General features: G+C 35.9%; 2 protein-coding genes across 5 annotated transcripts; both read left to right on the top strand.

The window, feature by feature from the left end:
- Nucleotides 1-219: 219 nt before the first annotated feature.
- Nucleotides 220-16,017, top strand: LOC128026480 (paladin-like). 3 transcript variants are annotated; one of them, XM_052613667.1, is made up of 20 exons: nt 220-459; nt 2,555-2,740; nt 3,217-3,319; nt 3,487-3,666; nt 4,188-4,352; nt 4,476-4,636; nt 5,312-5,387; nt 5,905-6,065; nt 6,204-6,297; nt 6,459-6,563; nt 6,655-6,750; nt 6,864-6,998; nt 7,396-7,512; nt 7,610-7,789; nt 9,005-9,202; nt 9,272-9,412; nt 9,529-9,600; nt 9,807-9,947; nt 11,536-11,691; nt 15,120-16,017. In XM_052613667.1, the coding sequence occupies exons 2-20, from the start codon at nt 2,568-2,570 to the stop codon at nt 15,267-15,269; spliced, it is 2,604 nt and encodes an 867-aa protein (XP_052469627.1). In that variant the 5' UTR covers nt 220-459; nt 2,555-2,567; the 3' UTR covers nt 15,270-16,017. The 3 variants fall into 3 exon arrangements, with proteins under 3 accessions (XP_052469627.1, XP_052469625.1, XP_052469626.1); XM_052613665.1 differs by lacking the exon at nt 220-459 and adding an exon at nt 1,198-2,256; XM_052613666.1 differs by lacking the exon at nt 220-459 and adding an exon at nt 1,199-2,256 and having other exon boundaries at nt 5,905-6,056.
- Nucleotides 16,018-19,454: 3,437 nt separating this feature from the next.
- Nucleotides 19,455-25,668, top strand: rps24 (ribosomal protein S24). 2 transcript variants are annotated; one of them, XM_052612888.1, is made up of 5 exons: nt 19,455-19,556; nt 20,172-20,237; nt 20,328-20,537; nt 21,052-21,165; nt 25,593-25,668. In XM_052612888.1, exons 1-5 carry the CDS (start codon nt 19,554-19,556, stop codon nt 25,593-25,595), a joined length of 396 nt encoding a protein of 131 aa, XP_052468848.1. In that variant the 5' UTR covers nt 19,455-19,553; the 3' UTR covers nt 25,596-25,668. The 2 variants fall into 2 exon arrangements, with proteins under 2 accessions (XP_052468848.1, XP_052468847.1); XM_052612887.1 differs by having other exon boundaries at nt 25,135-25,668.
- The last annotated feature ends 357 nt before the right edge of the window (nt 25,669-26,025 follow it).

Below are 26,025 nucleotides of genomic sequence, written 5' to 3'. Positions count from 1 at the left end.
ACAATCAAGTCTAGCTAATCCAGAGTATTATTAGAATCGTACATTTTAAACTTAGCGTCAGTCTATTCAAACTCCGTCCCCCACATCGCAGGCTTTTCAATATTCCAGGCACGACAGCAGCACCGTTGCTGGGAGATGGAGCTGTTACTGACTGCTGAAAAGATGAGAATCCACCCACCAACATCTTTCTCTTCTATTACATTTATTTCCAGTGAAAGAGGCAGCTGAAAGAGGGAGGTGGCTGTTTCTCCTCCTCCTCTCCTCCCCCTGTGTTATCCATCTGCACTGCTCTATGTTGAGTATATCGCTCTTACGGATTGACACCTGATTGCATGTCTTTGGACCTGTGAGAGACATTGATTGAGTGACTCGAGATGAGTGTGACTTGGACTCGGTCGTCTTCTACGTTTAATTGCTTCTCTCAAGACCTGACCGGTGTCTGAGAGAGCATTTGTCCAGGTGAGGTAACATTTAGAATATTTACTTTCACTATTACCTTGTCTGTGCTTCACGGTGAAAATATATTTGCTCTGTTATGTGTACAATTATGTCTTTTTGGATTGAAGTTAGCTTGGCATAGCTTAGTTTTATTCTCTTATTAGTCAGCATCCTGTGAAGGGCTGCTGGGCATGTACTTGGGCTACTAAGTGTACAAGAGCCGATTTACGTGATCTCTCAGAACATTGTGAAACAAAATGGATAGGGAATGATATATTGTTTTTATAAAACAATAATAAAGTTAAAGTAAGTTCGAGTATTGATTTTAAGACACTATATTACCAGTTTTTCTTTCTTTCTTTCTTTTTATTTATTTATTTATTTATTTTTTACTTCAAAACTAAGCACGAAAGTAGTTCAGAATGAAACCACACAATACTGTTTCTGAAAGAATCAGTGTTTTGAACGAATCGGTTGAGTGGATGATTCCATGACTCAGTTGCCACCTCCTGGCGTATCAATGTACTATGCAGAAAGAGTCACTGAATAGTATATAAAATATTTATTTATTTATTTTTGCCAATATTCTATTGTTAATTTTATTAATGACCAAATGAAGACATCATTTGACATACAGTTGCCGCAAAAGCCATCAATAAGCAAATTAAATCTCAGGCTGTGGCACGAAGAACTGAAAACATGGCAAAATTAGTGAATTAACTTTTTATTTTAACTTTTTAATTAAATTTTTTATTTATATGTTTATTTTTTTAGGGCCTGGTTTGACTCACATATGCATTTTAACTGAATAGCGGTGTGTGTAATTGTTACACATCCACTTATAATTTTTAACTCCATTGTTTCAGTATTTTCAGATTCTGAATGTGTTGATTGAAAGCTTTACACAAATGAACAAAACACTGTGGTCAATTTTAAACCTTTTATTTCTCAGCCTGAACAAGGATGTGCCAATCACTGGTCACTCCCACTCAGTGCATATCTGTGCACTGATCTGTTCAGCATTGTACAAATGCATCCCGGGACCTTTCCCATCCATATTTAGAGATTTTGTGTTTTTGTTTTTTGTTCTTTGACCGTGATACCCAGACACAACTGGAATTTAAATCAAGCCCCTGAAAAGGGAAGAATTGCTCTTGGTGCCAGCGACTCAGTTTCCCAAACTTTCAATAGACCAGCCAGTTATATAAATAAAGGCAAGAATGTCCTAATGACATTCACAGAGCTATCATATATTTCCCAGTGATATCTATCTGGCACAAACTTGATCTTATGAAGGAGGAGGGGAAAAACAGGATTTGTTTCATTAACTGCATTATCGCTGCAATGCATGGAGGAGATTCAGTTGGCTTCATGATTCTGACTTCAAACACTTTCAGATTTCACTAGATGCAAAGGCGCCAGAAGTCTTTAATCTTGCACTTTCTCTCGCTTTTGGCTTTCTGTATCATGGCATTTGAATGGGCTGTCCCTGTGAATGTCTGGAGCCACCCACACTGTCGTCTGGTTGCCAGATGTACTGTATTTCTTTGTGGCCCTTAGAAGGGTTAGAGCAGCTATCCTGTCACTGTGAGAAGAGAACCAGAGAGGCACTGAGCGAGAAAGAGAACAAAAGAGATTAGCAAATCTTCGGCAGTGGCTGAAGTTAAAACAAAAGGCTTTTTATGTTAAGATTCTGCTAGCAAGAGGAAACTGATTTCGTGTTGACAGGATTTACACTTAAAGAGAGACCTGAACCCTTGCTGAAACTAAGATGCAAAAACCTAAGGATGTGACCACACGCGGCACAGCTGTGAGACCGTAAGCCATTCATTTAACAATCAGATATGACAGAGATGCTATGCACATGCATATTTGATAGTCTGACTAATTTTAGGTCTGCAGAACACATTCAGAGCTTCAGTAATGTGTTTTATTTGGGGGTTTTGTTGTGCATTACATATGTTGGGGTTCAAGGAAATTTAATCTCTGTGGAACTGCAGCACAAAGTGCATCTGGCGCTTTAAAAAGTGCAAATGTTAGAAATAACCCCATGTAAAATGAATAACATGACTGCCTGTTTACTTTATATTAGTCACAGTATAAATCCTCATTCCAGCACTGTGCAGATTATGGGTACGAGTGCCAGTGCAACTTCCCAGGCTGCTCCGTTTGCTCCTACACACCAGGCTGATCACCAAGGGAATGGCATGGCTGAGCACAGACGCTCACTACAGTCTGTGAACATTCACAACAGCAAAGCCAAATCCATCATCACAAACAAAGTGGCCCCTGTTGTCATCACGTAAGTGACAAGTGCAACGTGATGCTTTTTCAAAATAGCCGTAATGGCTCTCATATGCACAGAATGTTACTCTTTGAGAGAAAACAGTTGTAGATACCATCAACAACCTCACTTTCACTTGAAGGGATAGTTCACCCAAAAATGTTTACTCACCATCAAGTTGTTCCAAACCTGCAACACAAAAGAAGATATTTTTAAGAATTTTGGTAACCAAATAGTTGGCAGTAGCCATTGACTTCCATAGTATGGAGGGGAAAAAAATACTATGGAAATCAAATGTTTTGTTGCTTTAAAATATCTTTTGCGCTCAACAGAAGAAAGAAACTCAAACAGGTTTATAAAGTGGAGTGTGAGTAAATGACGACAGAATTTTCATTTCATTTCCATCTCTTTAAGGGACGAGACAGTGTATTATCAGTTGTAGGTTCTTCATGTTTGACATTTTGATAAATGTTATGAGTTTTGTCTCTATACAGAAATAACTGCAGGGAAGAGTTTCAGATTCATGACAAGATCCAATCTGCCAACTACTCAACGGGAAGGATATCTGACCTGTTGCCAGAGCACTACCTAGTGCTGGTATGCTTCACTTTTTGAGATTTAAACAAAATATTTAGAGCTTAATACTTGAAAACTCCTGGAGATGTAATGGAAAGTGCAGTAATGAGCAGGAAATGTAGATCAATTATGGACATTCCTTGTCATTTATGATTAAATGTTTTATGACTTGCTTTTATATTGTCCAGGGGGAGTTTTTTATGGTACAGGATGTATACAATAGAGCTGATGTCTTAAATACTACAAAAAGCCACGGGGCCCCCAACTTCCGCAAGGTCAAGGGAAAATACCCCCTTTTTGGAATGGGTCAACCTAGCCTGAATGGTTTCAAACAGGTCCTCCAGAGATTGCAGATTGACGGCTGTGAGGTCAGTGAGTGCTACTTTCCATGAATACAGTTCACTTTGAGTTCGTCTTACTTTTTTCCTGTAAGAACTATTAGATATGTTAACTAATATGTTATTATGTATTATAAAATTAACCTACACTCTTACAAATAGGAAAGTTTGGCAGCAATGCCATAGAACAGACTACTTTGGGTACACCAAAGAACCTGTCAGTGTTCAGTTAAGAATTTTTTTTTTTTAAGTGTGAAGAACAAATTAATAATCTGAAGAAAGTTTTTTGCAATGGAATGATTTGATGCATAAATATGAAAGGTTTTTCTTGGAGCCATTAATGGCGGTAAAGAACTTTTCTGTTTAAGAGTGTAGCATGTGAAGTTACTAGTTTGAAACAATCATATGTCTGTATTATCTTGTAAAATTGTGATTTTGGTCTGTTCTGTCTCAGAGGTCTTGAGCACCTTAAATACCCTATTTTTTGCAGATAGACCTTCAAACAATGATATCAGGTTAACTGCTGTTTATCCCACAAAATATGTGAACAGGAGGCGATTTTCATCTGTGTGAGGGAGGAACCAGTGGTCTTCTTCCGCTCAGGTGGAGACTTTATTCCGTATACTCCCAGAGGAAGAGAGAACCTACATGAGAACCTGCATGACCTAGACAGAGAGCTCAGCGCAGAGCAAATAGAGCTCTCCATCCGGAAAGAGGTCTGTTATAGAGCAGAACTGATTGTATGAGTAGGATCGCTTGCCATCCTTTTATGGTGAAATGTTGACAGAGGTCATTGTGTCTGTCCATGTCAGGTTTTAATTCTCTGATATTTTCTCCAGTTGTGTGACTTTGCAAAGCTGAGTGAAAACAAGTTCTATGTCTATAATGACATTGAGCATTTTAAAGATGAACCTCAGCAGGTTCAGATTCTGTCAGAAGAGGACATTCATGTCACTGAGGAGGTCTACAGAAGACCACTTTTCAGTCAACCACAGCACAGGTAATTTCTCATATTTTACGACAGAATAAAATCAATTGCGTTTTTTTTTTCATGCTTCATGAAAGGTTGCATTTAATTTAATTTAATTTAATTTAATTTAGCAGACGCTTTTATCCAAAGCGACTTACAGTGCATTCAGGCTAAAAATTTTTACCTAACATGTGTTAACATTAAAATTTGATATTGTTAAATATTAGTACAATTTCAAATAATTATTTTGTACTTTAATATATTTTAAAAGTTTATTCCTGTGATGGCACAACTGAATTTTCAGCATCATTACTCCAGTTTTTAGTGTCAAATGATTCTTCAGAAATCATTCTAATATGATGATTTGCAATCTTATATACAATTATGTATACAGTTATTATGTTATAAATGGGTTTCCTGTCACTTTTCTTACATTAATGCATCCTTGCTGAATTACAGCATTTTATTGACCCCAAACATAAAAGGCATTTGAACAGTATCAAAAATGAATGATAATGGCATGGGGAAAACTTTCCAAGACACTTTTGTGATATTTGTTTAAAAATAGAGGAAATCTATTCTAAATTAAACCCAAAGTAGTGTCCATAGGTGAAAAAAACATGCATATATGAATAAAAATTAATCTTACTTTTCAAGTCCTTCTAGTTCTGTGTATTGTTTAATGACAAATGTTGATGTATTTAGATATTACAGATTGCCGCTCCCTATGGAAGGGGCCCCACTTGAGGAGACATTTGATGCCTTTGTTAATATACTCAGGGTAAGATCTCCATGAATATATATTTATTTTTATTTTTTTGCCTCTCCCTCTACTTTGTAAGTTTAAAATAACTCTATGTGAGCTCTGGTTTATTCATATCTGATGATTTGTGTAACTGAACCAATAATTCAACCCTAGAACCCAGAACTTTAAACCCAGCACTTGCCAACAAACCACATTTATATTTCACAGTCACCAGTAACATCAATCTTTGAAAACCATATTAACACAGACAAAAGTTATAAATGTTAACTTAAGACCATGAAAAATGATTTCAGGTATCCACTTGTGATCAGGAAACAGCAAGATTGTTTTTTTTTTATATTCCAGTTTCTTCATCTTTTCCATCTTGATTTAATTTTCCTTTTATCAGAGTTTGACAACAAAAAAATTAAAGACTGTTCTTTTTTGAGGTTACAGAAATAAAAACAGACATGCATATTGTGCTAAATCATTATGTTATTCACATGTAATAATTTAGTTCCAATACAAATTCACCCACCTTTGTGTCCACCAGCTGACCCCAAACCTCTTTTTGATGCGGGACAGCTCCAGACCTCCGCCTGCACTGCTCTTCAGCTGCCAGGTGGGGGTGGGACGCACCAATCTTGGCTTAATCCTGGGAGCCATAGTCTTCCATCACCTGCAGGGGGCAGCAGAGAGCCCCAGGTACCTATGGTACAGTGTTAGTGCAATTTCAATTACTGTTTACCTTTTTAAAGAAAAGCATTACTTATTAATACTCTACTGTGGTAATGTTGTGTTTTAAGGTCCTTTCTCTTCTTAAGTTCTACTTACTTTTCATCTCTTTCACAGGCAAGAAATGCAGAAGAGTGAACACAAATTGGATTTCCAAATGATTGAGTTGCTGATCAGTCGCCTACCTAAAGGTCAACAAGTCCTTGATGAGGTTAGAATGTATTAAAGATGTTTGTAAAAGTCTTGGTTCATGAAATAGTCCAACTGTTTTCAATTAATTTGCATCTTAAAAAAACATATACCATATTAGGAGGATTTTACTGAATAAATAGTTTTACATAAACCAAGTGGTTTTTTATGTATATATCACAGGTTGACGATGCTATTGCCATGTGCTCTGATATGCATAATATAAAAGATGCTGTGTTTGAAAACAAGCTGAAGCTTGAAGGCATTTGCGAAGATTACCAGATTCAAGTAAGTCCCGACTGAAACATTCTTGTGTCCATGTTGTCAAACTGCTATAAAATGGTTGCTTTAATGTTTTTTTTTTTTTTTTTGTTTGCAGGGAAACAGCACAAAAGGCTATTTCCTGCAAAGAACACTGCAAAGTCTTGAACGCTATGTGTACTTACTAGTATTCAATGCATATCTTCATGAACAGGTATTGCTAACTATATGCTACTATATTATTATATTTAAAATCAGTTATTTTTGTCAGTATATACCATTATTTGAATCATTTTTCAACTGTCTGTTGTATGTCTATCACTGTAGTATCCACAGGCATTTCCTCAGAGCTTCAGTCAGTGGCTGTGTATGAATGCTTGGATCTACAGACTGCTGGCCTGCATGGATAGCTCTGAACTCTCAACACCAGCCAGCCTTATAACTGATGGGATTCGAGTTCTGGTAAGAGTGAACAATTTTTGGTTTCATAAAACATTTCCAGGACATTAGTTTATGGTTATAGAGTGTTAGGAAGTGCTTTCCCCAAAACATAGCCAAAGGGGAACCGTACACCATCTTTAAGGGAATATTTTGTGTTCGCTGTGATGACGTAGAAATGACATATTAAAACAAATAAAAATAATTAGTTATATAGTATATGTTCATATGCACCAGGTAATAGTCTTTGTACTTTATCCTTGGATAGTCATTTTCTTCCCTGGTTATATCTGATATACCAGACTTTCTAGCCTTGCTCTTATCAGAGACGAGCTGTGACCTCCTCCTACAGCCCAGCTGACTCTCCCTAAGATATAGGCTAGTACATTATGCACATTATATCTTCAATTTTATTTTAAAGGTGTCCAGTCAATTTTTAGCAACAGATTTGCTCAGTACAGCCAAGGAGATGAAAGTGGCCAATTTCAGACGTGTTTCCAAAATGGCTCTATATGGGATGGCCCAGCCAAACTCTGAGGTAAATTCTTTCTAATACTCATTTCAGCAGCCCAGGCTCCTAAATCTGATAATAAGTCTAATAATAAATAATCAAAGCTTGTTTGCCCCCATTTCAGGCTGTGGCTGTCGTGATGTCCTACCTGACAGACCAGAGGCGAGGGCACTCTACAATTCTCTGGCTGAATCTGCAAGAGGAGCTTGTGCTGGAGGCAAACGGACAAATGTTCACCCCACGAGAGCCAGGCAGTCTCGAACAGCCTATTCCAGTCTGTGTTCAACATCCACAAAAGCTCCAGGTGCTCCAGTTCTGTCCAGGGCAGATCTGTTATTAAATGAAATTGAAAAGGGTAGTGTCTTTATATGACTGGGCCAGACCAATTTGTTGTAGGTACAACTTGCATACTGTGTGCAATGTGACACAATGCAGTACATAAAAAAGTTCAATGCAGTGTGCAGAATAAGCTATTGGCAACACATCATGTGTATTTGAAATGCATAGTTGTACGGATTCTGATTCATCCAAGTGACTCAGTTCCGTTTACCAAAAAGATATGTAACCGATTATATCCTAAGACACTGATACACTGTGACACACTGTTCAAAAGTTTAGTGTTATTAACATTTTTTTTTTTTTATGTTTATGAAGGAAGTCTCTTATGCTTACCAAGGCTGCATTTATTTGATCATGAATATAGCAAAAACCACAAATGTGAAATATTATTACAATTTAAAATAATTGTTTTAATTTATTTATGATGCAGTTTATTCCTGAAATATGAGCAGCCATTACGCCAGTCGTCAGTGTCACATGATCCTTCAGAAATCATTGTAATATGCTGATTTGGTGCTCATCAACATCTATTATTATTATTATTATCAAACCGCTGTTTAACTTAATTTTCAATGAATAAAAAGTTCAAAAGAACAGAATTTATTTGAAATAGGATAATAAATATTTTACTGTCAATTTTCATCGATAATTAATGCACACTTGCTTTATAAAAGTGATAATAATACAATAAGTAAATTTTTTTTTTTAAATCATACTGACCCAAACTTATTATTGAGTCAACGTTTAGTCGCTGAGTCAACCAAAACGAGTCTTATTATTCTTCATTAAAATGACCATGAGTCGGTTTATGCAAGTGAATGAGAATGAACGTTCACTTAAATGATTAGTTCAAAAAGGTGACATTGAATACATCCGTGTGCAAAATCATTGGGGTTAAATTTGAGGTGATACTACTCATCAAAAATTGCACTAGAGTGTAAATCCATTGTGACCGTCTTATTTTAGCCCATATTTTATTTGTATTTTATTACACAAGTAACTAAATGTTTGGTCCATGTGATGTACTGTAGAATGTTTTTCATTGTTACAGGTAGTAGCTTTCGATTTCATCATAAATTTAGATAAAATGAGATTAAAGTTTTTTTTTTTCTTTTTTACCCAAGAATATGGCTGCTGTGATCTAAGAACCTAAGCTTTAGCAATATGGCTGTCTCCACAGGAAATGGAGCTGGCACTGAAGCAGGACATCCTGAGGTGTGAGAAATGGCTGGAGGTGATTACAGAGCAGGATAAACAGATGAGAATGTTTAAGACTTGTCAAACCATTGAGGAGCTCTTTGTCCATCAGAAGAGTGTTCATCCTGGTCTGAGCTACCAACGGATCCCTCTGTCTGACTTCTGTGCACCTAAAGAAGAGGCAAGTCAGTACGCTATACGAATGGTATAGATATGATGCTTTAGTTGAAATGTTGTTGTTCTCCCTCAGGTTTTTGACCAGTTGTTGGAGGCCATGAAGAGCAGTCTGGCTGAAGACCCCAACTGTGCTTTCATCTTCAACTGTCATGATGGGAAAGACCGAACCACTGCAGCCATGGTCATCGCCACTCTCACCCTGTGGCACATTAATGTAGGTCATTTTCAGCTAGTGGAGGGAGGAAATGAGAATTCAATTATTCACCCCCATGACATTGGATAGAGGAAAAATGTTTAAACTGAGCTCCAATAAGTTTCATTTTTCTTCAGGGCTTTCCTGAGTGTGAAGAAGATGAGATTGTAAGTGTCCCCGACGCCAAGTACACCAAAGGAGAGTTTGAGGTACATTGAGGTCATGCTTCCTTAAACCATACCACCAAACTTCAACAATCATGCAAATAAAACATATGAAAATTTGACTAAAATAATTGTCTATGGTATTTTTGACTGAAATGTATTTAATAGAAAATAGTGTCTATTGTGGATATAGATTGAAAAACGTTTGATTTGATTAATTTTGACCCATGCATGCATATGTGTGCATTCAGGTGGTAATGCAGGTAGTAAGGGTGTTACCTGATGGCCATCGTGTGAAGAGAGAAGTGGACGTTGCTCTGGATGTTGTTAGTGAGACGATGACCCCCATGCATTATCATTTACGGGAAGTCATCATATCCACTTACAGACAGGTGAAATGTGATTTACACACACACACACACACACACACACATATATATATATTATATATAAATAACTTGTTGCTCATTTCAAAAAATTTTATGTGTTTTGCATACATAAACTTCAGCATGAAAATTCAACTGTAAAAAGCTAGTTAATAGGACAGTTAGTCACTGCTTTTATCAGCCATGTTAAATAATAGATTGCTTCAAAAGCATTTGTTTTTGTACCAAACATAGCCTTTGAGAAGTCTATAGAGGTACAATTTTTTTATTTGTGCTGATGCACTGAAAGGGACCAAGAGATTATTAATGCCCATTCCCATGCATCAGCCTAGAAGGACTCTGAATGTGTTTTATTTGAGGCTGTAAAACATTTTTTTATTCTGAAGTGAAGACCTTGAAAAACAGCAGTGTAAATAAGCAGAGAGCTTTCAAAAGACTGCTTTTTAAAAAAAAAAGCCCTGGAAATATTTATTAGGATCCAAGACTTTATAGTTAGTATGTTCTGGGGTACTTGTATATTTTTGTCATGTAACAGTTGTTACAGTAGCTTATCAGTGGCTCAGTGTTCATGTACTTATTCATTTGCACCAAACTTTGAGCCTCTTTAAAGCTAATCAGCATAGACTAGTAAATATTGCCCATGCCACACTGCACATGTAAGAATCTGTGTTCACTACATATGCTCTGTTACTATAACTTCATTTGAGCATGTGGCAGTGTACTGGTGCATGGCCTGTTACTCAGAAATGTTGCATATATCTAGCTAGCTGCCTCATTCTGAATGAAATGCATCATATAAAGCCCTTGATTGACTCTGGGAAGTTGCTTGTTATTTAGCAATTGTTTCATTTCCTCTTGATTTGTCACTTAATTAGCATTATGTACAGATGTATTTTCACTGGTGGTCTGAGACTTTTGGAACGTATTGTAAAATATTAAAGTTCAAAGAAAATAATCAAGTGAGCACTTTACCACTGAGAAAGATATTTGGCTTTAAACATATTCCATCTGATCTCAGACATGGCCTGGCAGGTACTACACTTGCGATAACAAAAGAGGCTCGATTTAAATCAACAAAAGTTGTGCCCTGATCCTTATGCATGGCGATGCAAATACCTGATCCTGTTCTCCCCTCCTTTCCTGTATTTTCTGTCATCTCACTTACATGGAAAACATGGAAAAGGTGAAAAATAGCTAATACAATTTCTGCTGGGTAAATCATTTGCATGTGACATTATTCAGGCCTTTTTACATATTTTTGTAAAGTATCTAATATAAAACAAAAGTAGAGGTTCAATAGATTACTAGGAACAAAAAGTTAAAAGCAGAAATATAGACAACCAAGCAATCTAAATAATGATGGAATCACTTGTTTGTGTAGATCTCATTGGCTGCTTATACCAAAATCTATCAAAGTGAATGGATATTGAAGATAATACCTGAAATGATAATCTAAAAAAAAATGAACGAACAGCTGAATATGTTGTGCCATCAACATTAATAAAAATATTAATAAAATAAAAATTAATAAAAAATAAATAAAAGGGAAACTAGAGGAACAACATGGAGTTCACTGGCATTTCTTTCTCTTCAGATTAAGAAGGCTAAATCAGAGGCCGATGCTCAGTGTTTGCGGTTAAGGAGTCTGCAGTACCTCGAGCGTTACATTTATCTCATCCTGTTCAACTGCTACCTCCACCTGGAGAAGAAAGACTCCTGGAGGCGATCCTTCAGCCAGTGGATGTACCAGGTAAAGCCTGACTCACTTGCTTACTTGAGCCCAAGTAGGGGTGCACAAACTCGGTCCTGGAGGGCCGGTGTCCTGCAGAGTTTAGCTCCAACCCTAATTAGACACACCTGAACCAGCTAATCAAGCTCTTACTAGGCAGACCAGTAGATAACTTTTGTAAAAATATATTTTTTACATATTTGTTAAACCTGTCATTATGTCCTGAAAGTAGAATATGAGACAGATAATCTGTGAAAAAATCAAGCTCCTCTGGCTCCTCCCAGTGGTCCTAAAATGTAGAAAAATTTATATAATAAGTGAGTACACCATGAATCCATTTTCCAAACCTCGTTTTTAGCTTGTCCTGAATCACTAGGGTGCACCTATAATAAGGGTTTATATTCGGACTATTTTAGATTGCTTCGGGGGTACCGCGGCGGAGTAACCCAGGACTTTTGTGATTCTTCATAGACATAAACAGAGAGAAGTAGTTCCGGCTACGATGTTCTTCCACAAGACGCAAGCAGTTCTGTTTATTAACCGCTAGAGCGTCAAAAGTTACAAACTGCAGCTTTAAAATAAAGTGTGACCTGTGTGTGGCTTCAAAATGTGGTCTCCTACTTTTGGAGTGTGAGTTTGTTAACCTAACAATAGCAAAAAAGTGCATTAATTACTGATCAGCCTTTTTGAATACAGATGACCTTGTTTCTGTTGAAAACATCAAGATAAATTGTGCTGTTTTAAAGATACCTTCTTAAAAAATAGTTACACTTTCAATTAGTGACTTTACATTGTTCACTTTCATTCTGAAGAAAGATACAGCTATAACCTGTCACTCATACTCAACACACAAGCCTATATTTCTGTACCTTTGAGAAGCTGATGGTAGGACACCCATAGTGCAGCAGACCAGTGCTTGTGGATAGATGAATGGCTCACTGTCAGTTTGTCAATATGAGGTTGTAAATGTATTCTGTCTCAATCAGAGGTTTCCTGAGTTAAACCTTAGTTTATAGCCACAGCTTTTATCCTCGGATTGACAGGGTAGAAGAGAATTGGAAGACTGTAAGTTACCTAGTGTTTTCTTATTTATACTGTTGAAAACCATGGCATTGAAGAGAAAAAAAATAATCATGATTAATCTCATGATTTTCCACCTTCAGAAAGCACAGTAAAAAATAAAATAGAAATAATATCATATTTTGTAAATATAATTGCATTGAACACATACGGTAAATTTTTAAATGTGCTCACCAAAGCTTCATTTATTTGATTAAATATGAAACCATAATATGAAATATTATGACAATTTAAAACAACTTTTCTTTTTTAATTTATTTTCAAATGTAGGTTATTCCTGTGATGTGAAATATTTTCAGTGATTCATGATCAGATTCAGAAATAATTCTAATATGCTGATTTAGTGCTCAAGTAAAATTTCTTAGAATCAATATTGAAAACGGCTGATTTTTTGGGGGGTATTCTTTGAATAAAAAGTTCAAAAGAACATCATCTACAGATACATCTCAAAATAATTGAATATCATGGAAATGCTTTATTTTTTGTAATTTAATTAAAAAAAGCAACCTTTCTTATATTCTAGATTCATTGCACACAAACTGAAATATTTCAAGAGATTTTTGTTTTAATTCTGATGGTTATGACTTACAGCTTACGAAAATAAAAAATTCAATATCTCAAAAAATTTGAATATTTTCTCAAAGATCAATCAAAAAAAAAAAAAAAAAAAAGATTTACAAAACAGAAATGTTCCAGATCTCCAAAGCAGGTTAAATTATGGACTCAATACTTGGTTGGGGCTCCTTTTGCACGGATTACTGCTTCAATTCGGCGTGGCATGGAGGCGATAAGCCTGTGGCACTGCTGAGGTGTTATTGAAGCCCAGGTTGCTTTGAAAGCGGCCTTCAGCTCCTCTGTATTGTTTGTCAGATGTTACTTATCTTCCTCTTCACAATACCCCATAGATTCTCTGTGAGGTTCAGGTCAGGAGAACTGGCTGGCCAATTAAGCACAGTAATATCATGGTCATTGAACCACTTGGAAGTTGTTTTGGTACAGTGGGCAGACGCTAAAGTCCTGCTGCAAAATTAAATCAGCATCTCCATAAAGCTTGTCAGCAGATGGAAGCATAAAGTGCTCCAAAATCTCCTGGTAGATGGCTGCATTGACTTTGGACTTGATGAAACACAATGGAGCAACACCAGCAGACGTCAAGGCACCCAAAGCATCACTGACTTCCAAAACATCACACTGGACATCAAGCAGCTTGGATTCTGTCCCTCACTATTCCTCCTCCAGACTCCAAATTATTTTTCTTCTTACCCCAGGTGAAATGCTTCTGACGTTTTTTTTGGTTCAGGAGTGGCTTGGATCTAGGAATGTGACAACTGTAGCCCTTTTCTTGAAGACGTCCGAGTGTGGTGACTCATGATGCGCTGACTCCGGCTTCAGTCCACTCCTTGTGAAGCTCCTTTCCTGACAATCTTCCCAAGGCTGTTGTCATCCCTGTTGCTTGTGCATCTTTTCCTGCCACACTATGAATATATTTTGATACAGCACTCTGTGAACAGCCAGCCTTCTGGACAACTGTCAAGTCAGTAGTCTTTCCCATATTTCTGGTTGCATGTTCTAAACTAGCCCAAGAGGAACCCAGTATAAATACTCAAAATTAATCAAACTAATCAAGTTCAAAATGGAATATTCAAATTTTTTGAGATACTGAATTTTTAATTTTCCTAAGATGTATGTCATAACCATCAGAATTAAAACAAAAAAAAACTACTGAAATATTTAAGTTTGTGTGCAATGAGTCTAGAATATAAGAAAGTTTGCTTTTTTTTTTAATTAAATGACAATAAATAAATACCTTTTCAATGATATTCTAATTTGTTTAGATACACCTGTATTTGAAATAGAAATCTTTTGTACCATTATACATGTCTTTTCTGTCAATGCTGAATAAAAATATTTAATCTCTTTCTTTCTTTGAAAAAAAAAAAAGTTTGAATGGTGGTGTATTTATTTGATTAGATGCTAGTTTGAAGAACCCTGTTCTAACAAATATAGTTGAGCTTGAATTGTTAAGCAATAATTTTTCCACATTAATTTCCCACAAGTCCCAGTTGTTCTTAAGATAGATTCAGCTGGTGAAGCACTTTATAGGTTTTTTGAAAGCTGAGCTCTGTGAATTTATTCAATTGTGAAGCACACTGAAAATACATCAGTTTATTCCGTCAAGGGCACAAAGCATTTCACTCTTTCAACCTTTCAGGACAAGTGAGCAACTGTGCCACTTATGAACATAAACCCCACTTATAAAGTAGATATAGATATATATTCAGAAAATACACATATTAAGTAATGGAATATCAATTATCACTTCTTTTATTGTTCAAGTGTTTGAAATGCATGAGTTTTGCTGTTTGCAGGTGGCAGCTAGAGCTGGTGTGTATGCCATCCTCAACCATCTGGGCTTTTCTGAGTTTGAGAATCCTGACGACTCTCTGATGGCCAGGCTCCGTTTCCGCTGGCTCCCACACAGTGTCCAGTTTATTCCCATGCGAGGGCAACTTATTTAGAAAGGCACAGTATGTCGAACTAAATACTGACTCAAATTTCATTAATATGTTTTTATTACAATTTCTATCAGTCTCATTAAATCAAGTGATTTAATGCATCCTGCTATATTATTTACATTTTGAACTCTCTCTTTGACTTGGCAGTGTTATGTTTTGTCTTTGTAAAATATAAGACAACAAACAGAAAGTTGTTAACCTAATAAACCACACATAAATGCTAATAAAAGTTTCAATGCTGACCTTTAAAAGGTACATTTGCACAGTGTTATAAAATGTCACCTCATTTGTATATAAAACATTTAAAGACTTGAGATTTGACTTAATGTGACGTCTTGCTGGATGATCATTTACATTCATGTATATCATTAAATTACTCTATTTTTCTTATACATCTTTTTGAACCGTTTTAATCATTAAGTCTTTGCACAAAACTTAGTTTAGTTGTGCAATTTTTCCAGTGGAGCCCATTAAGGATCATTTAATAATTCCATTTGAACTAAAAGGGAAAAAAATTGCACAGCTTGAATGTTTTGAATAGCCTTAAGTTATAGACTGAACAAACAGATGTCTTTGACATCATTTCTATCCTTCTTGTCCTTCAGACTTGAATTGTACATAATAACCTGATGTTCCTCGTCTATACATGTCAGGTTTAAAATTAGTTTCCGATTAAAAATTACACTTTCCGATTTCTGACAGGTTCTAAATTTGCAGTAAGCACTGCCTGGATGAGATTGACCCATCAGAATCAAGTATGCAAAAAAAAAAAATACACACACACACATATACATATATATATATATATATATATATATATATATATACCCAATTAGAATGCAAGCTGTGTAATATTTAAACTTAATGAAAACAAGTGTCATAATTTTTTATTACATTTTTGTCTTCATCCTCATTTATGGATTTTCCCCTCATGTAAAAGGTGTAGGTGTGTATAGGGAGAAACAACTCATACAGTAACAAAGGCACAGAATATGTCTTATTTCTTTCCCCCTGATTCCAGGCTCATGTCTCTGATCTGTCTGTCTATAAAGGACTGTGGGTCAGAAAAAATTAGTGAAAAGCCATGTGCTTTGGAGAAACTGTATCTTTATTGTCCTCCCAGCATTGTCTTGTTAAATGTGAGCCACAATCATCACAATTAAAAGAACCAAAGACAGTCTGTGTCCATTTAATTTATTTAATACACAAGTTTCACAATTTGAGTTGAATTACTGAAATAAATGAACTTTTCCACAAACTTTGAACTTTTTTTTCTAATTTAGTATCTAGAGCAAAACAGATGCATATACATGCAAGCATCTTTCTGTGAGCTGCACGAGCATGTGTCAGCAGCTGTGTGTCCTCAAGAGTGATCCACTTGTATTTTGAGCTAATGTCTTGATATGTTTGCTTAATTTATTATTTGATGGAAACAGTAATGATTTGGACAGCTTTGATAAGGATTTCTACAGAATATTGACTGCCTTGCAAGCAGTTAAAAAAGTGAACTCTGTATTAAGTTACATTTATGTAAGCATTTATGTAAGCACATATGAGATAAAACAGATGGTAAAAAAAAAAATTCCTATGAATACTACTGCATTCTTGACATAATATCTCACTCATTTGCAAATAAGAAATGTAATTACCTTTTTTAAGTGTTGTTCTATCTCAAGAATCATATATATTCACAATAAACAATTCACAAGGTATATATCATAAAAATAAATGTACGTTTATTAATATTTAATTATAAATATTATTATAATTATTATTATCTCATGAGATTATCTCAAGAATGTGCTAGTATACTAATTACATTATACATCATTTTTGTCTACCACTTTTATTCTTTGTTCATTATATTTTTCATATTTAGTTTTTTTTTGTTTTCTTCAAAGGTGAAAAAAGCGTGCATGTTTTTATTTTATTTTATTTTAGTATATTGTGCAAGTGATCAGGCAATTTATGTATGGATTCTACTGAACACATGGTCAAATTTAGTGAGCTGCCTTCATACACGGCATGTTTGGGCGTCATACAGGCGTCATAAGGAGATAGGGAAGACGACTCATAGGTTTTGAGCCACAGCCGATGAAGTATCTCGTGTCAAGGGAGCTGCTGCTGCTTCAGTGTGCAGAGACTGTAGACTACACTGATTTACCAGTCTGCGGTTTTTAAAATTTTGATTTCTTTCGCCCCACTTCTAAAGACAAGATTTACACTTGGGGGATACGAAAATTACTTCCGAAGTGTTGGAGCAACTACTACAATTTTATGATGATGATATCACAGTCAGTATGATTATTGCTGTTGCACAGGCCATAGGTTTTTCTAATTCCTTCAACAACCCTATTATTTATGCTTTCATGAATGTGAACTGGAATTTCCCTTTTGCGTTCGGCAGTCCAGTCAACATGTGGATGTGAAGGACAAATCGACAAAGGACAAGGTACTTTTTTGTAAGTCTGCCAGAGAAGAAGAGGACTTCTCTCTCGTGCCCAGAATACATGTAGTTGATCAAGTGCAATCTGCAAGATCAAAAATGCACACATCTCTGTCATTTCTGGAGGAGAGAATCTGCTGAGAGCAATTAATGCATGCAAGATGTATCCTGTAATATGTATATACATACATACACTCACACACACACAATGTTCTAGAGCTTGGAGTTAATAAGACTTTGTAAGATTTTGTCTTTTATGCTCAAGGTTGTATTCTTGTGTCAAAAATAAAAATAAAATTAAATACAGTATAAACAGTACAGTAATATTGCCAAGTACTATTATATTTTAAAATAACAGATTTATATTTTGTATATATTTTGAATATGCAGCATTCACTACTTCAGAGTCACATGATCCTTTCAGTTTATAGACCCATGATGTTAAAGTTGTGCTGCTTAACCCTCATATGGTTTTCGGGGTCTTTTCTACAGAAATGGCACAAATAATGTGGCACACTTCCACCAATGCAAAAAACATCCACAATGCTAAATTATATTGCTCACAACACGCGTACACACACACACACACACAGAGAAATACATTTTTGAGACTATAAAAACTGTTCTCTTATCATTTGTCAAAAAAAATCATCCAAAATGCAGAATCAACACAAATATAAAGTGGTGACACTGACACCGACAATGTGCACACACACACACACTTGTGAGGATAAAAACAACTGCTCTCTTATAATTATTACAAAAAAATTATGCAAAATGCAGAACCACCAAAGAGGGAGAGAGAGTGAGAGAGAGATGACAGGATGAGACAAAACGATTTAGCACGCACACACACAAACCTGCTTCAACCCCGTCTACAGAAGTCATGCAGTTTACCGTGCTTACTGCCTGCAATGCATTGTAAAGTAACATTATTGAAAAACTGGGGGGTTTTTTCAGTAAAAAAAAAAAAAAAACTTTGACAATTTTTGTGATTTTATAATATTTAGATATGAATCCAACTTGTGAAAAGATATATTTCAGGTAGTCAAATAGCAAATAGCATATAGTGGAGCTCTATAGCCATCTAGTGGTTAAAGTGATTTTTTTTTTAACTACATTTTCCAAAATCAACAACAGCACAATTCAAAAGTCTCAAAGACAATGACAGACCATTAAATAAAAGATTTTAAAAAATTATTTATTTTCTTTGCTACCCATAAGATCTCAAGGCAAGGATACTTTTATAAATAAACTCTGCTCTCAGATCTCTTGTGTATTTGTGTTTGTGTCAGTCAACGTCAATTCACCACTAATTATTTAATTGGGTAAAAGTGTAATAGTAAGTTACAATTATTCAAGCAAACAATTAATAAATATAAATAAAAAAATAACAGATTAAAACAACAGGACTGTAGGAAGACTAATACGCGACTGACTAGCTGTAGTAAAAAAGTCGTAATTTCATAACATCAATGATTTAAGCATTAGACTCGTTGTTTAATTAAACTTTTAGAAATATTAGGATCTTAATTAACTGACTGAATTAATTAAGATACAAACGCTTTCGTTCTAAGCATCCAGTCGTGACTTACATTTATAACTTTGAATTTATTAGTCTGTGTGCTTTTATATTTCCATATAACACTTTTATCTCAGTATGTTTCATGTCTTGTCGATTAAATAAAAACACTATTATTATTTTTTTTAACCCTAATTTTATTTAGCATCGCTTTTAATTCAGGCAGTACTTCAATATACTACACCACCACTCGGGCATATTTTCGGGCACCTACAGGTCCTTCTTCCTTTTCCTCGTCCCTGAGCGAGCCGACGCCAAGATGGTGAGTGGATTGTGGACAAATGGTCATGAAAATCTAATTAAATCTTCTCCATCCGACGGTTTCATATTGACATTGTTGACGTAAAGCACACTACATATATAAGATGACCAATATATGCCTTCATTTAGAGGATATAATGTGTAGGAACTTTTCGGTAGACCAAGATATTGTGTCTTCATACCATCGTGCTACTCCTCTAATAGTGGCTACAATATTATATTACAGGTATATATGTGTCCATATACCTGAAATATATACAAGTTTAAAACTTGTATCGACCCCTGTATGTTATCGAGCCCATGCAGCTGATGTAGCTGAAGTGTAAACCATATAAAGAGAAAGTGTCTTATGCTTCACAGCTTTTGCTTTGCGTCTGTACAAGATGCTCACGCTTCCTTTTGAAAATCGCTATGAATAAAACTAATAAGTACGGTTGGTGGGGTTTTTACAGTACATGGCTATCAAGCAACAGTTTAGGGTAAGAAATCATGTCATGACAAGAATGATGAATTCTGCTCTTTGAGAAATAGTTTAATCAAGGTTGAACATCAGCCCAGCTCATGGTTTTCCATTTAACCTCAATATTTCAGTTCTAACAAATGTGTCTATTTGCAGAACGAGACCGTCACCGTCAGGACCAGAAAGTTCATGACAAACCGGCTGCTTCAAAGGAAGCAAATGGTAAGCGTGTGGCAGATTTTTTTATGCTGGCTTAATGTAATTTAGTTTGCACTTTTAGTATTTACTTAATTTTTTTTGTTAACGTTTCAGGTTGTCGATGTCCTGCATCCAGGCAAAGCAACAGTCCCCAAGACAGAGATCAGGGAGAAGCTTGCAAAAATGTACAAAACCACCCCAGATGTGGTGTTCGTCTTCGGCTTCAAAACTCAGTTTGGCGGTGGCAAGACAACTGGATTTGGAATGATCTACGACTCATTGGACTATGCAAAGAAAAATGAGCCCAAATACAGGCTGCAAAGGGTACGTCCCTCATGATGCTTGCAGGATTAATTTAATTTAGATCAGAAGGCTTTTATTTCAGTATACATTGCATGTTTCAGAGTGAAATGTGGTATTGATCATATGCTAAAGTTTAGTTTAATATTTAACAATAAAGAAATTAAGATGGCCATAAATATTAGTATTGTCTTTTTACAGTTGGACAGTAAGATTTTCTTAAACACTTTAGTTAATATTTACAATAGTATTATTTTATTTTGTAGAATTAATGGTCATTTTTTTGTCATTTTCGATAATCAAATTATGCTGCTTTGCAAACAAGCACCGCAAACCTCCAGTGTGTTTTTGTTTTGTTTTTTTGTTTTTTAAATCAAAAGTTCTTTTTTTTTTACCCTTGCTGTCTTAAAAAGATAAAAGTTAACTATATGGAAAGGTATTTTTGAAGTGAAATTAGTAAATGGCCGCTTTTATTAGTGAAAATTGTTTTATTCATTACATTTACATGTTTTATAAAGCTCTCTTTTGTTTTCCTCAGCATGGCCTTTATGAGAAGAAAAAGACCTCTAGAAAACAGCGCAAGGAACGCAAGAACAGAATGAAGAAAGTTAGAGGCACCAAGAAAGCTTCTGTTGGTGCTTCGGGCAAGAAGGTAATTTTTTTTTTTTTTTTTTTTTTTTGCCCATCATAGATGTTTGTTTCGTTGTCACTATCTTGGGTTTAATGTGTAACGTCATCTTTCCTCCTTTATCAAATGTACATCTGGACTGTAGAAGGTAAATACTTTCACAAGTAGACTAACTGCTGTGGAAGGAGAGTCTGGAGTGATATGTCAAGTTAACTCCAAACATTTAGCTGCTATGTTGATTTATAATGCTATTGACCAGTATGTGATTGGAAGCTATTATTACAGGCACTTCTGTTTAATCCCACTCGAGTAGTGAACTAGTGTGCTCACTAATAGTGAAGTGCTGGACTATGTAGTAATCAGTAGAACAAGCTGTATTGCAGTTGCTCTCTGAAAATGGTTTACAAATTTTTCTAATTCATGCGACAGTTTTTATGGGGCTTAGTTTACATTATAGCCCGACTGATATGTAGTTTTGCTGATGAGCCTGTCACTGATATATCGGTATCGTCGAATATGCAGCCGATGTACCTTTTTTTTTTTTTTTTTTTTTTTTTTTTTTACAGAACATATACTGTAGATAAAATGCTTGAAATGGTTTAATTAGTTTGTCCAGCAGAGCGCACTCCATTGTTTGTTACTGCCGATCTGGATGAAACGCTTTAAAGCTTAAGTATATGGAATACCATTAAAACTTTGAATGGCCATATCTTTGTAATGGCACGGTGAATTCACACCAAATTTCGGAGGATCTCCTCAGCTTGAGGAACCCTCTTGAATGTGAATGGAGTGTACTTATATGTCTAGATGGTTAAATTTGCGGTCCGGCACCAACCGATTTTGCGAGGGTGGCGTTCGCAAGGGCTCCTAGAGCTGAAGGGATCCCCTGAATTTGGTGACACCAGTTAACACTTTCCCTTCAGTAAGGAGGTTTCTTGTTCAGGGAGCATACAAGCATCGTCTTGTTCAACTATTCCCGTTCCAAGGGAATGTACACATTACATTGAATGGGCATTAAAGTGCACAAGACGTGAAAAAGGATTATTCTAATTTGTTCAGGGTGTAAACATTTGATCTTCGATTTTGAGTCAAATATTGTTATTATTCGACTCTGAACATGTTGCGTGTCCAAATTGCACCAAAATGCAACACTTCACTCCCTTGGGTCTGCAGCAACACACCTGCCATGCTTGAAGTTGATTGGATGAACTGTTCTCAACATAATAAAAATGAAAACCGACAGACATCCTTCCTCCAAAGCTTTCAATATATTCAGTGTTAATTACTACCAAAGCTTTGAAGCTCAAAATATGGTATTCGGACCAGCCCTAGTATTTATTTAGAGAGTTACTGGAGAGTGGGGCACAAAGTAAAGCTTTTGGACTTCCTCAGTTGGTGTAAATCCATGTGGGGTTCAGAATATTTTATCCTCAGAAGTTTTACTTGTCTAGTACAAATGTTGATTTGTTTCATAATTAGTGTATACATTTTTCTTTATTTACTCTCAAAAAATTAGGAGAATGTTGTAATTCGACCCTATGACAGCTTAAAATCTTAACTGAAGATAAACGAAATTATTTTAATTAAAAAAAAATTATATATGATTTTGGAGTTTGATAATGACCACGTTGCACAAAGTGAATAGTTTAAATTACATGGCTAATGTCATAGAATAGCACAACATCCCCCATCTGCGCAACTGGGATATAAAACTGGTTGGTTTCTTTTGCTAGTTAACAAAGCATTAAAAAAAACAATCTGAACTTTTAACAGATTGGAGATTAAAATAATAGCAAATTTGTCTCATTTTAAATGAATGATAAAAACTGAGATAAAAAATGTACTTAAGCCAGAAATATTCAAATATATAATCAATATATAAAATACTATACACTTCTCCAGTAAGTTTAATGTGTATATGTGTGTGTGTGTGTGTGTGTGTGTGTGTGTATATATATATATATATATATATATATATATATATATATATAATAAATAAAATATATTAGGGGTGTAACGGTTCACAAAATTCACGGTTTGGTTCGATACGATACACTGATGTCACGGTACGGTTCGGTACGTTTTTAGATACAGCAAAATGTAAAAACATCTCAACTTTTCAGAATGCCGCAAGCGCACCGCGGGTCATGAGACAAGAACTAACCAATCAGCTTCATCCTTTCTGTAACAACGTTGAAAGCTCAGCCAAGATGAAGGAACGGCTGATCATAATTGTATATGGATTGCAATTTTGAAATAAATTTAGTAGCAGAGCTAGCCTACTGCAAGCGATTTTTAGAGCTGCAAATCCATTTATCCTTTGCTGAAATTTCCGCGTCTTCATGGAGAGAGCACGTCATTGTTGCTTAGCAAAGGCAGACGCCTCAGGGGCGCTTCTGCCCGAGTGCTTTGGAAAGGAGGAGAAAGACGTGCCTAGCGTTTTTAGGCGCGATATGTGAACGGCCCCTAAGGCGCTCGCTCACTCAGCACGAGCTGAAGGTTCGTTGCAAAATGTCTAATGCATTTAACAGACCAGAAATAGAAGATCCTCCAATAACCAACAGGTCTGGTGTTTGGGTGCACTTTGGATTCCCTGTAAGCTATAATGGTGATGATAGAATAAATGGTAAATAGTAAGGTCTCATATCCGCGGCTATAATGTAAATGTAACGTAAATGTAGCCTACCAATCGCTGTGGTGATGTCTTTTGCCCTGTTTGAATCCGTTGGAAATGTCTGTCTAAATGCTGCGGAGATAGTTTGTGTGTATGTTTCTCCTTTTTTTTTCGTCTTTTCCCAGATACTGACACACTAAGGTGATGTCGGCGTAAATGAGTTGACATGTTTCAAGTATTCCCGGTGGTGTTTTTTTGTATTCCCGCTGGTGTACCCTATTGTCATGTAGCAGATGCGACATCGTTGTTTTTTTATCCACCACTCTCTTGCCATCACCATTATAGCTTACAGGGAATCCAAAGTGCACCCAAACACCAGACCTGTTGGTTATTGGAGGATCTTCTATTTCTGGTCTGTTAAACGCATTGGCTATTTTGCAACGCGCCTTCAGCGCGTACTGAGTGAGCGAGCGCCTGACTGAGTAGCCTAACATAAACATAAGTGGGTGTTTTTTTTCTTCTTCGGGGGTGTCAGGGGCGTTCCCTGTTACGTTGTTTGGGTTATTGGGCTACCTTGTTGAACGCATATCATTATTTCACTTCTTTTTTTTTTTATTTTTTATTTTATTTAATTAGTCCAACGAACCGTTCAATACGAATTCAATACGCGTATCGTTACACCCTATATATATATATATATATATATATATATATATATATATATATATATATTAGTAATATGTACTGTGTATATAGTAAGAATCAAATGTTTGGACGCGTAAATCGGAAACTGTCCACATTTGACTGGTACTGTGCTTTAATATACCGTATTTTCCAGACTATAAGTCGCACTTTTTTTTTCATAGTTTGGCTGGTCCTGCAACTTATAGTCAGGTGCGACTTATCAATTTATTTGACATGAACTAAGAGAAAACATTACCATCTACAGCCACGAGAGGTTGCTCTATGCTGCTCAGTGCTCCTATAGCCTACCACTGAAAACAGAGCGCCCTCTCGCGGCTGGAGATGGTAATGTTTTTTTCTTGGTTCTAAATAAATGCGACTTATAGTCCAGTGTGACTTATGTTTTTTTCCTCATGACGTATTTTTTCACTGAGGTGACTTATACTTGGGTGCGACTTATATTCCGAAAAATACGTTACATAGAATATTGACTGATATATTGGTATCAGACTCTTATTTTTTTACTCACTAATATTGGTTTTGGCCCCCCAAAAAAACATATAGGTCGGGCTCTAGTTTAAATACCCACCATGAAAGTATTTCAGAGAGCAGTTCTAGAACTTGTTAGTGTTTAGTTGAAAGTTCTCATTTTTGTCCAATCTTTTGCCCTCTTTTGCCACCCTTGGATGTTTCAGAAGTGAAAGACTTGTGGTTTCAGAAGGTAGAGTGGAAATCGGCATGGTGTGCTGTTATCCACTTTTACCGGTTACTTGAAGTGCTTTGCATGTTCAATCCCAATGCCTCATCTCACTTGCAGATATTTAAAGCATCCTGTGTTTCTAACACGGATGAAAATATATATTTTAATGTATGTACTTGAATTGTTCCAGTCAACTTATTTGACTTATAAATCACTAATTTGGAGCATGCTGTGTGTGGTTGGCATTCACTTATTTGAAGTAAACTAGCCACTTGACTGCATGTCTGCAAGTTTGACAGGACCCACTGGAGTATTCAGAAGCAACCTCTCCCTTAGTTATATTTCCCCTTGAAGTGAAAGTTTGTCCTTGATAATTAGAGATTTTGTACGAGTAGTTTGTGTATTGAAATGTTGTATCAATCTCACTGAAATGTTTTGTCTTTCCTCTTACAGTAAGACCTTCAGGGAAGACCATCGGCCTGAAAATGTTCTTGTACACTGTCAACAAATAAATTCTTTAAAAAAAGTGGTTCCTGATGTCTTTGAGTGCTCAATCAGAGATGCTATTTAGTGTTCAATAAGGGAGACATACAAAATGTGCTGAGCAGTGGCTCCCCAGAGCACCCTGCACAGTGAAACTTTACATACTTAGCACAACATCTGATATATGTGACATCACTTGATATTTTTTACTTAGATATTGAAATATAAAAGCGACGGTTTAAATTGTAATATTACACATTAATGTTTTTATTTTGAGCATAAAAGACTTTGATTGTTAAAAGTAACCAACTCCGAACCTTTCATCGGTAGTGTGTTGGTTTTGTGACCTTCACAATTATACTCACTGTAAATGTTTTTCACAACCTCCTGTAGCCATGTTAAA

This window comes from Carassius gibelio, chromosome A13, assembly GCF_023724105.1.
Source record: "Carassius gibelio isolate Cgi1373 ecotype wild population from Czech Republic chromosome A13, carGib1.2-hapl.c, whole genome shotgun sequence".
NCBI lineage: Eukaryota > Metazoa > Chordata > Actinopteri > Cypriniformes > Cyprinidae > Carassius > Carassius gibelio.
The sequence above is the reverse complement of the archived record's forward strand: the minus strand, read 5'-3'. Positions and strand labels throughout refer to the sequence as shown.

Bases quoted from the DNA above. Each gene is read 5' to 3' on its own strand.
- LOC128026480 (XM_052613665.1), top strand. From the start codon at position 2,210: ATGCAAAAACCTAAGGATGTGACCACACGCGGCACAGCTGTGAGACC. The intron at 6,298-6,458 runs GTTAGAATGTAT...TATATATCACAG, and splicing joins GTCAACAAGTCCTTGATGAG to GTTGACGATGCTATTGCCAT. The intron at 9,413-9,528 runs GTAGGTCATTTT...ATTTTTCTTCAG, and splicing joins TCACCCTGTGGCACATTAAT to GGCTTTCCTGAGTGTGAAGA.
- rps24 (XM_052612887.1), top strand. The intron at 20,238-20,327 runs GTAAGCGTGTGG...TTAACGTTTCAG, and splicing joins TGCTTCAAAGGAAGCAAATG to GTTGTCGATGTCCTGCATCC. The intron at 20,538-21,051 runs GTACGTCCCTCA...TGTTTTCCTCAG, and splicing joins CCAAATACAGGCTGCAAAGG to CATGGCCTTTATGAGAAGAA.